The 17824-nt window shown below is 41.6% G+C and overlaps 1 protein-coding gene across 3 annotated transcripts in view; it reads right to left on the bottom strand.

Moving 5' to 3' along the window:
* CSNK2A2 (casein kinase 2 alpha 2) overlaps positions 1–17824 on the bottom strand; it is a 255941-nt gene that overhangs the window by 152228 nt on the left and 85889 nt on the right. For 2 of the 3 annotated variants that reach the window (XM_029609253.1, XM_029609254.1), the window contains exon 3: positions 7245–7346. The exons of the other annotated variant lie outside the window; for it this stretch is intronic. In XM_029609253.1, the coding sequence (XP_029465113.1) occupies positions 7245–7346 (102 nt within the window). The remainder of the gene's footprint in view (positions 1–7244; positions 7347–17824) is intronic. 3 annotated transcript variants of the gene reach the window in all.

Raw genomic sequence — 17824 nt, 5'->3', positions numbered from 1 at the left:
GCAGAAAGTAGAAATCTTACAGGCATACCACAAAATGAAGGAGCTCCAGATGTTCGACCAGCATATCCTATTGTTCCAGGACTTCTCACCTCAAGTCTTGCTGAAGCAGAAAGAATTTGCTCCGGTGTGCATGGCCTTTGTGAATAGGCAGATCTGCTTTGCTCTCCTTTATCTGGCAAGACTAAGGGTATGGCATAAGAATTCTGCTCATCTTTTTGAGACCGAAGGAGAGGTACAAACATTTCTTGATGGTATACAAGACAGTGGTGAATAAATCACGATGGTGACCACCATTGCAGAGTCAGCTAATTTCCACCATGAAGCGGTTGGCTGGCGTTTCTACATGGAAACTGAGTCTTAAGCCCACTCGATCTTTTGGACTGGAAGTGAATGTTCTCCATTACCTTTTATCATCAGTTACTCTTATTAGTGATGGGACTTTGCAGACTGTTTCCTGGTCGGCCTGTGTTACTGAGGCTTCCTGAAGCTGTTGGTTGTCTACAACTTTCGTAAACAGGCATAAGTTTAACGGTACTGCCATGTTGCTGTAATTTCTATAGATTACATTCTTAGGGTGAGGCACCTGAACGCATCCAAGGTGATCTTTCTCTGCAACAGATCTTTCAAGGTCAAAATAAACAAAGAATCGCATCCGGTCAGCTCCAATCTGGGAGTCCCCCAAGGATCTTCCCTTTCCTCAACCCTCTTCAACATATACCTTCTACCTCTCTGCCACCTTCTTACCAAGCTAAAGATCAATCATTACCTCTATGCAGATGATGTTCAAATTCTTATTCCTATCACTGAATCTCTACATAAAACCCTAAGCTTCTGGAATAGTTGCCTCCAAGAAATCAACACGCTCCTCTCTAGTCTCAATCTAGTCCTCAACACTGACAAGACTGAAATCCTCATCATCTCTCAGGAGGACAACAACCTCCTCCTTAACTCACCACCCTCCCATTTCACTCACTGCAAACACTCGTCTTATGTGAAAGATCTGGGCGTGCTCCTGGACAACCAGCTTAACCTCAAAAAATTTGTAAACACCACTAAGGAATGCTTTTTCAAACTGCAAGTCCTAAAAAAGCTGAAACCCCTCCTTCATTTGCATGACTTCCGCTTGGTACTGCAATCAATCATTCTTTGAAAAATCAACTACTGTAACTCTCTGCTTCTCGGCCTTCCTGCAAACACCATCAAGCCCCTACAGATGTTACAGAATTCTGCTGCCAGGATCCTGACGAACACAAAAAAAAAAAAAAAGAGTGATCACATCATGCCCATCCTCTACAACCTCCATTGACTTCCTATCAAATTCAGAATCCTTTACAAAGTCCTTACCATTATGCACAAAACCTTACACAATCTCGCCCCAATTGATCTTACCATCCATCTTTGTCCTCACACCTCGGTCAGACCAATTAGAAGAGCCTACCAAGGCACTTTATATGCCCCCCCCCAGCAAAAACATCCCTAAGGAAAAGAGCCCTATCCACTGCAGGTCCTCCTCAATGGAACGCTCTCCCACCAGATCTCTGACAAGACCCTTGCCCGATATCTTTCAAAAAAAAAACAAAAAAAAAAAAACTCAAAACGTGGCTATTTAGATCAGCGTTTCCAGAATGACGACACCAGTTCATACCTTCACTTTGGCCAAACCAATTCATTCTAGCTTGCCTAATTGTTTCCATTAAGTATTGTATTTTATTAAGTTTTTAACTAATTATTTATTAACCTTTTTGAGTAATGTCACATAGCTCATCAGATTAGCTCTAAGTCCTTGTATCTCAGTTATTTACGTGTTTATCCTTTTGTTTAATCAATGTCTCCCATTTTGTTCAATGTTATTTATTCAAAGTTTTATTCATTGTTAAGTGTTCTATGTAACGCTCACAGGCGAGGTTTTTGTTCATTGTAAACCGGTGTGATTTGTATTCTATACAGGAATATCGGTATATAAAAGTTAAAAATAAATAAATCTTGGTTTTCCATTGGGGGAGGCAATTATCCTTTTTTCTTTAGGGGAGCTCCAATGCAAGGGGTTGCTTTGGGGGAACTTAGAGAGGGGGGACAAAATATGGTTAAGTATCAAGAATATTTTCTTTGGGGGTTATTATTCTCATGCAAAATGCCACGCAGCATAGTATGTGGGGGAAAATTTTTCTATGCCACTGCATTTATTTTTTTGATTCATCGGAGAGACTGCAGCTCGAGTTGGGACGGAGTGAACTCCCTGTATGTTTAAGGAAATCAGCTTTAAGGGGCACAGGATACATGGGATGGGGACCCCGGCTGAGTTAATCTCATGGAATGTAGTGGGTCTAGGTGCTCTGATAAAGCAGGAACAAAATGTCACAATTGAAAATGTTGAAAGGGAGTACTATTTTCTTCCAAGAGATTTGTTTATTTATTTATTTATAATTTTTATATACCGACATTCTTACATTAAAATGCAAATCATACCAGTTTACATAAAACAGAAAAAGCAGGAAAAAATATTGAAAAATAAGAGATGCATATGTTGGAAAAGGAACATCTAAAATTATGAAGGCAGTGGGTGTCTCAGGTGCTCTCAGCGTAAGGTTCTACTAAGAGTTGTGGGGTTGCTATTTTAATCCACAAAAATGTATCCTTCCAAATTGAACAGGTTATGGTGGATTCTGAGAGCCATTTTGTTTTAGTGGGGGAAGGCTCCATGAGAGGAATGTTATTCTGGCATCAGTATTTGTTCCCAATCGTTAGTGTCAAATTTTTTGTTCGCCTTATTATCAATTTGCAGAGTATGGGCGAAGCTCCCATTATTTTGGGAGGGGACCTAAACTATGTGGCAGATAAGATAGATGGCCTGGTTTGAGCATAGGACCTAGTAGTGACATGACAATAAGGTGGTCACTTTTTATGCTCCACATTGAACTTGTTAGATATCTGGCAGATCCTTCATCCGGGTGAATGGGATTACACTCACTGTGTCAGGACTCACTCAATCAAATCCTGCATAGGATTTTATAGTGATGTCTGAGCAGTTATTTCAAAATATAAAAATATAAAATCTGCTTCTATTGGTCCCCTAGTGATATCAGACCACTGTCCGGTGCTTTGCTCATCAGCAAGAACCAATCTTGCTACAAGATCCCTGCTCTGGTGAATGCCCACCTGGTTGATTAATGGTACTGAGTTTACATCTTACTTAGAAAGGAAATAGAAGGAATTTGAGAAAAATCTTCATTGTGCTATGCCTATTCTATATTGTGAAACAGCAAAAGCTGTCATGAGAGGTGAAATAATTAGCCATCTCTCTACTAAACAAAACTCTTAATACTACTATTATAGAGCTGCATAAGCAACTTGCTGCATATAAAGCCAATTACAATACTCTAGGGACAACTGAATGGAAAGAGAAATTGTCTACTCAGAAGTTACTGAATGATCACTGCCATAAAAGGAGCACTGGATTCTTTATTTGCAGTAAACCTAACTTTACTGATTTGGAAATAAACCAGGTAGGCTATTAGCCAATTTGGTGAGGGCACAGAGGGGTCTTAAAAATGCTAAGGGAGACACCTGTGCTAATGTGCAGGAGATAGAAGTCACAAAATATTTTCCCTATTAGGCACTGTATACAGCTGAAGAGGAAGATGCAATCGCCAGGTCTAATTTTATGAATAAGCTACAATTACCTAAATTAGAGGATAAAGTATTGGATCAGCTCAATTCTCCAATTATGTCAGGAGAGATTCAAGGAATTAAGGAATTAAAATGCTTTAAATCTCCAGGGCCAGATGGTCTTCATGTTATATTTTATAAGGCTCTTTATGATTTTGTGAAAGACCTCTCCAATGACTTTACCGCCAGAGTCTTTACGGACAGCAGTGATAACAGTATTACCCAAACTGGGTAAGGGACCAGATGATCCAGCTTCCTATAGGCCTATTTCACTCCTCAAACTCGACATAAAAATGTATGTAAAATTACTGGTCAATAGGTTAAAATATGTTCTTCCAAATTTAATATCCCTTGAGCAATATGGTTTTGTCTATGGTAGGTATTCTCACTCTAATATTAGAAAGCTGCTCTTAGCTATGGAAATTAGTATTAGTGCCAAAATATAGGACCCACTTGTTGACAGCTTTGATGCCAAGAAAACCTTTGAAAGGGTCCTCTTGGTCTTAAGTATGTTTTGCAGGAAAGTGGATTTTCAGGTAATATTCTAGCTGCAACTCAAATCCTTTAAACCAAACCCTTGGCCTATATTCAGGTCAATGGTACGCTATCAGAGGCTCTCTTTTTACATAGAGGCACAAGGCAAGGCTGCCCGTTATCCCCTTTTACTATTTATCTTGACCCTGGAGCCCGTAATCTGAAGGATCAAGCAGGATAGCAACATTCAGGGGATCCAGATAAGGCGTCTTGAATCTAAAATGTTGTTGACAAACAATATTTTCATGACATTGTCCAGGGCTCACCACTCACTGCCAAAAGTACTGGAGTTGATAGTTGAATTTGGGAAAATCTCAGGATTAAAATTAAATAAATCAGAGGGTCTTACTTTGACCAGGATACTTCAAGCTAGATGGCCTTTTCCATTATGGTGGGCAGGGGAACAAATTAAATATTTAGGGATCATAATTCATCATGAACCTGTGCAGTAGTATAACTAACAGTAGTACCTCTGTTACAGGAATTCGGTCAGCGTATCCAAGCTTGGATGGAATACCTGATCTGTTTTGGGCCGAGTAGCTTTATTGAAAATATTGATTCCGAAATTATTGTATTTTTTGCAAATGATCCCCATTGTACTCATGAGGAAAGATCTTACATGTATAAATAATCTGTTCCAGATTTATATGGAAATCTAAAAAGGCGAGATTGACAATGGTCAAGCTGAACTATCCTAAAGAGGAAGGGGGGAGTAAGGTTTTCTCATATCAAATATTATAATATGGCCTATATGCTGTCAGGGATAGGAGGAGCATCTTGGAGTTAGAGACAATTTGCCTCTCCTCTTAATTTAAAATATGTTTTGAATGCACCCAAGGGTACACTCCCTTCTCTTCTTTCACAATCCCTATTTTGAAATGCCAGAAGGGTTTAGCAATTTCTTAGGAAGCTGCTCCATCTTTCGTGGGAAATTTCTCCGTGTTTGCCACCAACTGTTAACTCACAGTTCGGCGCAGGGGATTGTCCAATCTTTTGAAGACAGCTGGAGAATGAGGGAGTGGATTCAATACAATATTTAATGGATCTTAATACAGGGAAATTACATACCTTGGGTTACTGTATTGAACTTCTACATATGAGTTCAAAAGATTATCTGGCTCATCTTCAGGTTCAGATTTACTTTGAGAATACTTTAATAAAAGCCTGGTCTAAGGGTACTTCTAGTGCTTTTCAGAGGATCTTGCATTTAATGATTGGGGGGAAATTATCAATGGCTAAGGCATATAAATATATCCATTCTATTACTGATCATCATTTATTACAGTCCTTAGCTGCAATTTGGGCAATACTGCTGAGGAGATTCAGGATGAAGACATTCTAGCGGGAATGCTTCTGGTTAATAAGTTGACGGAGAGTATGATGTCATGAGAAATGCAGTTTAAAATTGTCCATAAGTTATTTTTTTCACCCTTAAAAGCATATAAAGTCCATAATGCTCCATCGGATGCATGTTTAAAGTGTTCCTTAGCTGGTGTCACTTTACTGCACTGTCTGTGGTCCTGTGCATGAATTCAGGAATTTTGGCAGTCTATTCTGAATTCCTTATGCTCCCTACTAGGTATACAGTTCTCATGGTCTGTGGAGGATGATGATATTATGATAAATAAGTTTCAAAAAGCCCTTGTAGTTAAAGCTTATTTAGTAGTGAAAAAATGTATTATGGCAAAATGGCTGGATACTGTTGGTCCATCTATGTGGAAAGCGAATATGGTGGATCTGCTACTATTGGAACATAAATCCATTAATCTCTTAATACCTAAAAGCAGGAAAGGTTTTCTTGCAATTTGGCAGCCATTCTATCAGGTGCTTCCTGGGGAGATACAACAATCCATACTCTTTGTAGGGGAGCACTGTGTCCCCACACTGCCATAAGAAAACCATTACCCTTGGAATGGAGCTTTTCTCGTTTCTTGTTCTTGACACTCTTTGCTTGTATTGTATTATTATTCTCATTTGTAATGTTTTCCTGTGGATGGTGTCTTGCATGCTCTCACTTTTACTTATGCTGTGTGGAGGTTCGTCAATATGAGATGGGGCATGGTAATCAGGGGGGTGGGGGGATGGAAGGGTAAATGGGTGATCTGATTTTTCTGGCAAATGTCTCATTGTGGTTTGTTGTATTTATGATTATGCCAATAAAACCATTTACATCAGAAGTAAATACTTTTACAGTAGTTTTAATTAAAATTTCCTTCCTTCAATGGATTATGTCAAATTTGATTGCATACTGATCACTATTAAGTGCCCCGTCACTGTCACCCCTTGCATCAGACCCTACATGCCACTGAGGACAACTAAAATGGCTTACCCTCGCTTCAGCTCCAAGTCCAGCTGCTTCATGAAGCAGTCATTTATGGCATTTAGACACTTACTTCCCTAGCATGTCCTAATAAGACATTTACCCAATCAATATTGGCATAATTGAACTCTACCATTAGTGTTGCCAATTTTATTTTTCTAATTTGTTAGCATTTCACCGTCTGATTCATCCTGGCCAGGCTAATGGTGGTAAACACTCACTGCTATACTCCTCCCTGTCGCACATGAAATTTCTATCCATAAAGATCCCAAGCTGCTTTTTGTTTCCTGCAGGACTTTTTCCCTGCTTGACTTTACATCATCCCTAATATATAGCGCCACTTTTCCACCAATTTGATATGCCTTGTTATATCAATATAATTTGTACCCTGGTATCAGTGTCGTACTGGTTAACCTCTTTCCACCAGGTCTCAGATATGGCCATTATGTCTTTATCTTTATTTATTGTCCTACATATAAAATTAGCTCTATGTAGTGTGTGTCTGACAAATAGCATGGACCAACAGGACTGAGGATAAGGTCATTTGTGACTTTCAAACCTGACCTAAAGATTCAGGAAAATCATAGAAAAGAAGCTTGAAAACTGTTAAAATAACCTACCAGTAGCATTTGTGCTTGATGCAGCTTGATTATTGCTACTTAGCACATATACTTTGGAAATAACGTACTACTAATTGCCTTCCCTCCTCAACGCTGGCACTTACCACAGGATCCTTGACAGTATCAACAAGTTTGATGATGTTGGTTCCACCTCTGAGGTTCTCAAGAATCTTCACCTCGCGCTTGATCTTCTTTTTCTTCACTGGCTTAAATACACAAGAGCACATTGGGGAATGAGTCTCCCAACTGAGCATACCTCCAGTCAGTACATTCCCTCCGACCAAACTAACAGGAGGGAGTGGGAAACATTGATAAGGTTTCTCCAAAAGGGACTGAAAAGCAGGGCAGCACAAGTTCACTGCTAGTCAAGCCTCAACCTTTTAAAAATAGCATACATATACATTATTTCCATATATAAACAGACTCATGCTTAGAGTAAATATTTTGCAAAAAACTAACTTCTAGAGTGCAGTTAGATTTTAAGTCATCCTATTAACAAATCACACCCTGCTGAAAATGCCAGGCTGCCATCAGCTCGCTTCCTGGGTAATTTGTCATCACTTGCTCAAAGGATTGGTGAGCAACACAGGAAATTAATTTCTGAAATACCCCAGGGATGTGTTTCTCTCTCTTTTAAACAGAACATGGAGCTAGCCTGGTGGCTCAATGGCAGTGCTGTGTGTTAAGTGGGGGACCTTGGCTTGATCCCAAAGTCAGGTCTTCTGCTCCCCAGATCAGCTGCAAAGACCCAACACAGGTCTGCTCTAACTGACCAGGAACACTAAAGGGAGATAAAATTACCAGGCAAAAAACCCCTGCTTGCCATTTATTGCCTGTGTACATCATACTGACAGGTTTTATTACATACACACTTACAGCTATTAGCCACTACTCTATGTGTCATAGGGACTTAAGCATAAATGCACTCATTTTTCATTACAGATCGTGATTAACCTCAGTTACCAATCAGCTGTCCATCATATGGAACAAGATACTCATCTCCCCAAGTGTCTGTTTTATGCAAAACTCTGATGAAATATGGAGCTATAAATTTTTCTAATTCTTAACTTAATACTACAGCACCACTACAGACTTGCAACAGGTACTAAATCAACATGAAATAAAATAAAGGGGGAAGTCCTCAAGGAGAGGAGTGCCTGGTGAGACTTTGTAGCACCTTGCTGTCCAGGCCCAGCTGAGAAACATCACAGTAAGCTGCCGCTCCCCACTCAGAAACGCAGGCCGTGACGTCATCCAAGTGGGCCTGACTTCCTCAATAAGAACTTGAGCACTGTGGCGCGCAGCTGACGCCAAAGCCATGTGCACCAAAGGAGCACACGGCTTTGCGTTATTTCATCAATGGGGAGGAAGAGGAAATTTAAGATCTACATCGCACCTGCTGTGGCTCAAGGCTCCATGGATTCTCACCTACAGAGAAGAGGTGAGTTACCAGTTAGTGACTACGGTGGTGCTTTTCCTGGTGCCTCCTTGAATCCTGGCACAAACAGACTACCCCCTCAACATGTGGGTACCATTTCCCGTGAAGAAAGGATTGAGATTCAGCCTGATAACTCACATGGAGTAGAGGCATTAGCAAGAGAACTTGGACGATCTGAGTTGAAGGAGGTGCCCCCTGATCTGCCTATCTTGGTACTACAGCTCCTCCTTTTGAGTCTGGAAGTATTCAACAGCCATTAGGCAATGATATTCTTGGCAATGGAGAAGGAATTCCAGAGCCCCATAATGTAACTCTTTCAGACCTTTGGGGGTTAACTGCAAAGCTTGACAAAAACACGTCTCAATCCATCTCACAGCTTAGTGCTTTTGTAGTGGAAACTAGGTCCTCCTTTGAATCACAGGGGAAGAGGCTGGAAAAACTACATCTGCCCTAAACTCTCAGGTTTCATTATTACAAAATGCAGAGCTAGCTCATATGAAAGGTAGTGTGTCTATGCATAATGAAATAGAAGTCTTAGAAAGTCTGCTTAGAGCTAGGAACTTGTATCTTGTTAATTTTCCTTGTACTAGGTTATAGTCAACAACCGAAATGTTTAAAAAACATCTAAAAGATTTTAGCTTTGATGAGGAGAGCTTACCATCTATATCCAAAGCATTTTATTTGCCTATACAGAGAAATCTGGATAATGAGTACCAGGGCAGGTATATTACTTCAGTGGATAGCCCTAGTATTATGATGTTCCTGGAAGAATTGCTGGATATGATTTCTAATGGGGCTACTTTGTCTAATTCTGTGCTAACAAGATAAGGAATCAGTTATTTCCAAATATTTAAAAAATAAGGATTTTTTTCTTTTTGTGGGCAGGTGGTCTATATAGATGTCTCTCGTGCTACTCAAGCTCAGAGGATGCATTTCCTTTCATTGAAAAGTAAAGTGTTGACTCTGGGAGCCTCTCTTTCTAAAATTTCCTTGCAGGTGTTTCATTATTTTTCAAACAAGTTAATTTTTATTGACCCTATGCATTTGGAGACTTTTATAGTAAATAAAAATGCAGAGCGTGGGTTAGAAGCTTAGCTGATTGGTGTGATTAATTAGGGTAAAAGAAAACTGGAATTTATGGTACTCCTCACTTAATATTTTTTCTGCTATACACTTTCCTGTAGAATACTCCCCCTATTATATGTTATCATGTGTTTCAGTGGGTTTTGTTTCCTACATATTTACTAGTAATTATCTTACTGGCTGCAAACTTATTTTCATATGTTTCATTGTATTAAATGAAAAAGAATTATAAAAAAAAATTTACACTATTTAAGTGCTAGAGGTCACATGTTTAAGAGGAACAAAAACAGAGGAGCTTCTAAAACAGACAAGTGTTTACAGCATAAGCATTATGAAGTAAGACTTAAATATCTAAATATATATACCTAGTAGAAGAGGAGGAGAGAGAAGGCATGTTAGAGACAGCTACAACCTTTAAGGAAATAATGCACAAGTAACAATGTGAAATGGAAGTTTTACAACAAGGGATTTTATTTAGATTTATATTCTGTTTTTCAGCCACTTCAAAGCTGATTACATTCAGGTACTGTAGTATTTCCCTATCCACAGAGGGCTCACAATCTAAGCTTGTACATGAGGCAACGGAAGGTAAAGCAGAGTTGCTTACCTGAAACAGGTATTCTATGACAGCAAGATGGCAGACCTTACATGGGTGACATCATTGGATGGAGCCTGGTACAGAACTTTGATCTCAAAAGATTCTAGAACTTTCAAACATGCTCTACTGAGCATGTGCCACTGTAGCTATCACCCTGTCTCCTAAGCAGAGTCCCTCAGTTCATGATATAACTAATACATGGAGAAACCAACTCCCTGGAGAGGCGGATAGGTTTCGTGAGGACTGGCATCCTGCTGCCCACGGAAAACATCTGTTACAGGACTGCCATTCTGCTTTTCTCTGGAACAAGACATAGCAACAGCAGCAAGATCTGTGGCAGCCCCTACTTGACAGACACATCTGACCACTCATCCCCTGATACTCAGGTCAGAGTATCAGGGGATGAAAGGCAATTCCTGAAACAAAATCAGTAGCTCAAACCGCAAGCAGGGAGAAGCTAGGCCTGAAGCTCACTCACACTCCACCCTATCAAGGGTAGGCCTATCTCTCCTGTCCACAGGATAGCTCAGGTGAGCAGGAAGGCACTTTCCTCAACCCAGTGAAGTATGAAAAGCTAAAGGCAGTACTGGCCAAAACGTGGTGAACAAACAGAGAAAAGGTGGTGTCCATTCCTTGCAGGTATACACTAAGATATACCATGAATGCAAGAAGCTGAAAGGCATACCTGCCAAGTAGGATGCAAATGAACAAGAACCCTCCTCATTGAGGTAGGGTCTCACACACGAGAATGACTAGCAGGTTGTAGTCATCCGTGAAAAATACACGTTGTGCTTAGCTGGTATCAAAAAGTTGACTCTTGCGTGGCAGAAAGCCTTAATCTTCACTGGGGAGCTGCCCATAAGGGGAGAACCTGAGTATGACAGGTAGATCCAATCCGGAATAGCTCCCTCTCAAAAATAAACGTGCTGCGCTTTAGGAGCACCTAGTAAAGAGCACTATCATCCAACCTGCTCTCGGATCCCGCAGGGAACAAAATGATTGCCAGTCAGAAACTGTGAAAACCCTTTTCTGGGAAATTGAGAACAAGGGCCACCCCTTGTAGGGGTGGACAAGTAGGTGTCCAAGGGGGAACCCATAAGGATCACCTCTGGAAAACCAGTTGTATCTCCCCTTCCCAAAGGGAAAGGAAACAATAGGATTTGAGGCCTCCCTATCTTAAAAAAAAAACAACACTTTCCTACTCTCCAGGTGAGTGGGATACAGTTGCTGACCACTGAGGTTCATAAGCGACCAAAATGGCCACTAGCGGCCACCCAGTCAGATGGGGTAGGCCACCACGGTAACACCTCAGCAAAAACAATCCAAACAGCTGCCACCAATGTCACCCAATGCCCACAGGTCCTGGGCCTGCAAGGAAGTGCACAGATTCAAAAGAAACAAAGGTTCCAGTTTGGCAACAGACTTGCAAGGGATGGACCCCAGAGGCTTCACTATGAAGGGGATTCAAACGAAAACCAATATGGGAGGGGTCAAAAGACATACTATCCAACAGTGCCCACAATGGCACTGATGCCAGAGGTGCTAATAGTGCTCTTGATGCTCCATGGCACAAAATAATGCTATGCCCAGGGCTCTGACAGTGTTTGACCAAGTCACAGGCTCTCAACATGTTAGACAGCATACAATGCCATCGATGACATCTGCAGGTGCCTGGGGTGCCAAAGCCTGGCAGCATTCCTGGTGCCCATAGATGCCAATGACTCACTAACATAGAAGGCCAAAAAATTTCAAGGGTCGGTGGCACTAATAAAGACCCTGGTGCCCAAAGGCATTAATGGTCCAGTGATACTGACGACACCCGCAGTGCTCAAAATCGGAGGCTCTTCGGTACCAATGCACCACCAGGTGTCCTGCTGCACCAACATGCTGCATCGGTGCTCAAAGGAGCCAATGAAATGAGCACCATTGACAGCTTCCCTCGGCACACCTGTGCGCCAGAGATCAATGTTGTGACCTCAATAGCGTCCACTGCCAGTAACCATGATGGACAATAGTTTTGACAGCAATCATGGTGCTTGAAATCTGGTAACCTCCTCAGACACTCTACGACTCCAGCACCTTTGGCGCTGGATGGCAGCTCAGGATACCCAAAAGCATCTGCGTCTACAGCATCCAACAGCCGTATGCCATCGATAGCACACTACAATGCCCCTCTGTGCCCTGTCCTGACACAAAGGGGCTCATTGGCACCCCGAATGCTTGATAGCCCCACAGGCACTGGACCATGGTGCATCCTAGATGCCTTGGCACTCAAGGGTGCCAAGGCTTTTATTGATGGCAACCCTGGCACTCTGTGCCAAGGCTGTTCAAGTCCTGAAGCTCCTATCGCCCAAGGCTTCTGAGGTGCTCAAGGGCTCTCTGGATCCCCATACCATGGCTTTGACGGCCTCGAGGGTGACCAGAACGCTCAATGGCAATCCCGGTGCCCCCTTGCGGCGAAGGTGCTAGACATCTAGAGTCTCCACGAATGGCATCACTGGCAACATGTTCGATGGCCTCCATGGTGCTTAACAAAATCGAAGGTGGCCACACACCATGAAGGCATTGAGGATGGCTTCAATGGTGTCCAGGGACAATGGCGCTCAATGGCAGTCTCGGCACCCGCCAGTACTGACTTCAACATGTCTCTCCAAGGCCCTCGATGACATGTCGATGCCACTAGCTTGCTATATCAAGACCCATGGCATACAACGCTCAGGTTGATGGTTGTTCCAATGGTGCATTGAGAGCCCATCGTGCTTGATGTCTATGGCACTGCCAACACCTACAGCGTGGAAAGGTTCTTGCCTGCAGCTAGGGCGTGTGACTCATGCACGGTGCTCAATGGCATCCACAGTCGATGGCCCTTATAGCATTGAGGGCAGCCACACACCTCAATGGCATCAAGGGTGACCATAGCACTCAATGCAGTCCTGGTCCCCAACGCAGTCCAGACATCAGATCATCGGTGCACTTGCACAGACACACACAGGCAGCCAATAATGGGCATGGCTCAAAGATGCAGCAGCAATGCTGCCTGCCCAGGCTTCTGCTCACCCTCTCTCACAAGGAGACTGCACTGCCATAACTGGCAAGCAGGAGGGGATGCTATGTTGTCCAGGGCTCCTGGGGACAAGGTGATAACCATAGTTGCACATGCTCAGTAAAGCATGTTTGAAAGCTCTAGAATCTTTGAGATCAAAGTTCTGGGCCAGACTCCATCACATGTCATCACCCATGTATGAGTACTGCCATTCTGCTTGTCCTCAGAGAAAGACTTGCCCAAAGCCACAAGAAGCAACAGTGGAATTTGATTCTTGGCTTCCCTGGTTTGTAGTCCACAGCTCTAACCACTAGGCTACTCCTAAGACTCAGGAGCAACATAACTATATCAGACCCATAACCTCTGCAAAGGGTATTAGTATTATGTTAGAAATTACATGTGTGTTTTGATATGGTATCACCTAGATAGCTCATATAAGCAGAAAAATGTTTGTCAAACAACACACAAGGTTCTTTAATCTAAGTAGCTGCAAAAGGTATTGCTTTTTAAAAATACATCTTAAATGCTCTTATTGTATGAGTAGGGAAAGAAAAATATTAAGAAACTGTTGGCACCAGTCAACATTTTTGGGAACTTGGAAAAGTATGATTATTTCTTTACAAATTACATATTATGAGGGTCTTTTCTCTCTACTCTGTTGTATTTTATTTTTTTGCTCAATATACTTTTTTGGAAAGAGGGAAATATTTCCTTCCCTCCTTTAGTTTTTTTTTTTCCATTCCCAACCTTGCTCACTCCATCTTCTTCTTTTTTTCATCTTCCCTCCCTAATTTTTCTACACACACTTCATTTCCTTCCATCCTCCTCCCATCTCTAGCTATAGTGTAACCTGATAGGGCCTACACCCACATCACTCACCCAGCAGTTTGTGCGTTCCGCAGCTAACACTTGTGGTGTCCTCCCAGCAATCCTGCAGCCATGCCAGCATTGGCGCCTCAGTGATCCAATGCGCCCTGCAGCTACACTGCTTCCCCCCTCCCCCCGGTATTCTCAGTCACAGGGGCATATTTTCCTCAGTGTGCCACCCTGGGCCACAATAGGATATAGTGCTCAAGATAGTCTGGCAGAGGCATGGCATCTTTCTTTAGCAGCACAGAGCCACATAGCCTCTTCAACACAAGTGAGTGTAGGGTAATTCAACCAGATACACCCCTCAGAGTTCTTATGAAACCAATTAGCAAGTGTTCATTTCTATCATTCAGGCCGATACAGTACAGTGCGTTTGACGCGCTAGCTTTACCCCTTATTCAGTAAGGGGTAATAGCGTGTCGAAAACGTGCGTCCAACCCCCCCCCTCCCCCCGAACCCAATAGCGCCCGCAACATGCAAATGCATGTTGATGGCCCTATTAGGCATTCCCGCGCGATTCAGAAAGCAAAATGTGTAGCCAAGCCGCACATTTTACTTTCAGAAATTTTGCGCCTACCCAAAGGTAGGCGTTAATTTCTCCGGGCACCGGGAAACTTCACAGAAAAGCAGTAAAAACTGCTTTTCTGTGCACCCTCCGACTTAATATCATGGCTCAATTTTGCCGGCATCCGGTTTCCGAACCCATGGCTGTCAGCGGGTTTGAGCACCGACACTGGCAAAATTGAGCGTCGGCTGTCAAACCCGCTGACAGCCACCGCTCCTGTCCAAAAAGAGGTGCTAGGGACGCGCTAGTGTCCCTAGCGTCTCTTTTTGCTGCGGGCCCTCATTTGAATACAGAATCGCACGCACAAAAGAGTGGCTTGGGCTGCCCATTCTCCCGCGACTTTTACTGTATCGGCCCGATTGCGAATAACTGGAATTTGAATCCAGAGGTCTGTACACAGATGGCATGGATCTGGACTTTGTTCATCCGTGGGAGAACTAATGCCAGTGCTCTGCAGAGCTATAGGCCAGCCTTGGAAACTACAGAACAAGGAGGAGACATTCACTAGTACGATAGCACTTGAATTGTAGAAAAACACTGAGCTCCCTTTATTATGAGCAGCAGGAAGGCCAGATATACAAAAAGCAACGAAAGTAATGTCCTCAACAAGTAACTGGCTAATTTGCAAGATCTGGAAAATTGCAGGTTTCTTTAAATAGAGAGTTTTTAAAATAGTTAGAGTGTTCAAATAAATAATAAAAGAATTTATTTCAAGGTATCTGCTATGCAAGCTAACATCTGTTAGATGGCACCACAGAACAATGGAATAATTATATCAATTTCCAATCAATATTAAATCAATGTACTGATGTCATGGAAGGTGGGTCTAGCTAATCTAACGCACCATGGAAATTTAGAAATCTTAACCCAATTGTCCTGCTTACAGCCTCATTTAATTTTTAACCAATGTCTTAATAAATGAAATTCTCAAAGTCTCTTTTGCCCTTTGTCTTGATTAGATTCTAAGGTCTACTGAACAGGGTCTGTCTTTTTCTACAGCACTGCATACCATTGAAGAGATCTATAGAAGTAGTAGTAGTAGTAATTATGAAATGTAAATATGCAATTTGTCCCTATATACACAGGAAGATAAATTGTTAGCCACTGTTTTTCTCTGCTATCTTGCTATTTTTCTGTAAATATTTGCTGTAATTGACAATAAAGTTCCTAGCAAAGAACAATTATTCCATAACTATTTTCCTGTGATATTTGAGGAAAGATACTATAGATAGAATCAGTTTCCAGAAATTTACAATAGGCTATAGTGGCATGTCCTTAACATAGTCCAGTAGATGCCAGGCATGAAGTTTTGGGTGACTAGGTGCTCAAGATTTTTCCAGCCCTATTTAAGCAAGGCTTAGGTGACAGGTCAAAATATTTTAGGGTAAAAAATTAAAACTGATCCAGACTTCATTAAAATTAGCTTGAAGGGTAATATTAGCTATGGGGGTGGGGGGGGGGGGGGGGAGGGGAGGGAGGGAATGGGGCATAAAATAATATGATCTTAGTTTTATAGTTGTACTGTTTTAAAGACTGCAGTTCAGCCAGTCAAAAACGTATATGAAGCTTATAGAACTTGAATTCTAAAGAAAATATTCCAGGGGACAAATTCTCCACCTTACTATGTGGACCTATCCAGCTGCAGCTCCCCTACAAGACTTCACCTATATTGAAACATACCATTCCTTGAAATTCTCCCTTTGCCAGAATTCTATATGGTGGTACAAGCATTGGCTCATGCTCATTCAGACTATCGCAACTCTTTATATTTGGGATTTCCTAAATATTTATTGCATGTGATGCAATTAGTGCAGAATGCATCAGTTAAATTTCCATGGGGGGGGACGGGGACCAGGATTAAACTACATTTAATGAAACTACACTGGCTCCCGACTAGAAAGAGTTCAAAGTTTTGACTTTTATATTTAAGGCATTATGAATAGAGAACTACTGCTTGTCAGAAAAACTGTTGTGGTACAATCTCTCGTACTCTGCGCTCTTCCCAATTGCAATTTGAGAATCCTATCTCTGCATGCCAATTAAAGAAATAAAGAACTAGAGCTCTCTCAGAGATAGCTCCCCAGTTGTGGAATTCTATTCTGATGGACGTGTGGGAGGAGTTGGATTATTTTAAGTTTAGTAAAAAGTTAAGGCCTTTATTTTTAATTATATTTTTATTAAATAAAGATATGATTGCAGATGTTTTAGGAAGGTACATGTTACTGTTTTATATGTATTATGTACATAAACTGTGAGCTGCAAAGTATCCTGGTGATTTGCAGAATATAAGAAATGTAAATAAAAGGCGAAAGATGAGATTTTTTTTTAATTAAGTTGTGATTGACGGAACACCAGCTGGGACATTATACTAAAAGCAAACATGGATGGAAATGAAGAAAAAAAAAAAAGAGAACATGGAGAAACTTGCTGATGCAGCGGTTATTTCCCTTTAACCAATAAGCCTTGACATTGATGCAGCTCCATCATTGCTTTCTGCTTCAAATGGCAGGGGGAAAAGAGGAATTGGAGTCATATAGCGACCAACGAGGGACCCGACTTTTACGGTCTGGGGAAACAAATATGGGGGTAACTTACTGATGTGGCAATTACCACCCTTAACCCATAAGTCTCGATTCTGTTGATGCAATTCAAACACTGCTTTCTGCTTCAACGGCAAGGCATAACGGGCAATTGGATTAAAACAGCAACCAATGAAGACCCAGATTTTTACAATGTGGGAAACTGATAAGCATGGGGTAACTTACAGGACACAGCAGATATTACCATAAGCTTACTGGTCAGATTGGATAGACCATTTGGTCCTTTTCTGCCATCATTTCTATGTTTCTATAAAGTACAACAATACAATAAGAGCCACTAAGCAAACTGCAAGAAACAAATATCAAAAGGAAGAGAGACAACCAAAACCATATCACTTGAGACTTAAGGACCTATATCCGTATGAACTAGAGATGCAAACAGAATGGTGGGAATTATTAGAAAGGGATAGGTGAATAAAAAACAGAAAATGTCATAACGCCTCTGTATCACTCCATGGTGAGACCGTCCCATGAATACCATGTACAA

The sequence above is a fragment of the Rhinatrema bivittatum genome, chromosome 7 (assembly GCF_901001135.1).
Source record: "Rhinatrema bivittatum chromosome 7, aRhiBiv1.1, whole genome shotgun sequence".
Lineage (NCBI taxonomy): Eukaryota > Metazoa > Chordata > Amphibia > Gymnophiona > Rhinatrematidae > Rhinatrema > Rhinatrema bivittatum.
Note: the sequence above shows the minus strand (reverse complement) of the source record. Positions and strands in the feature narration are given on the sequence as shown.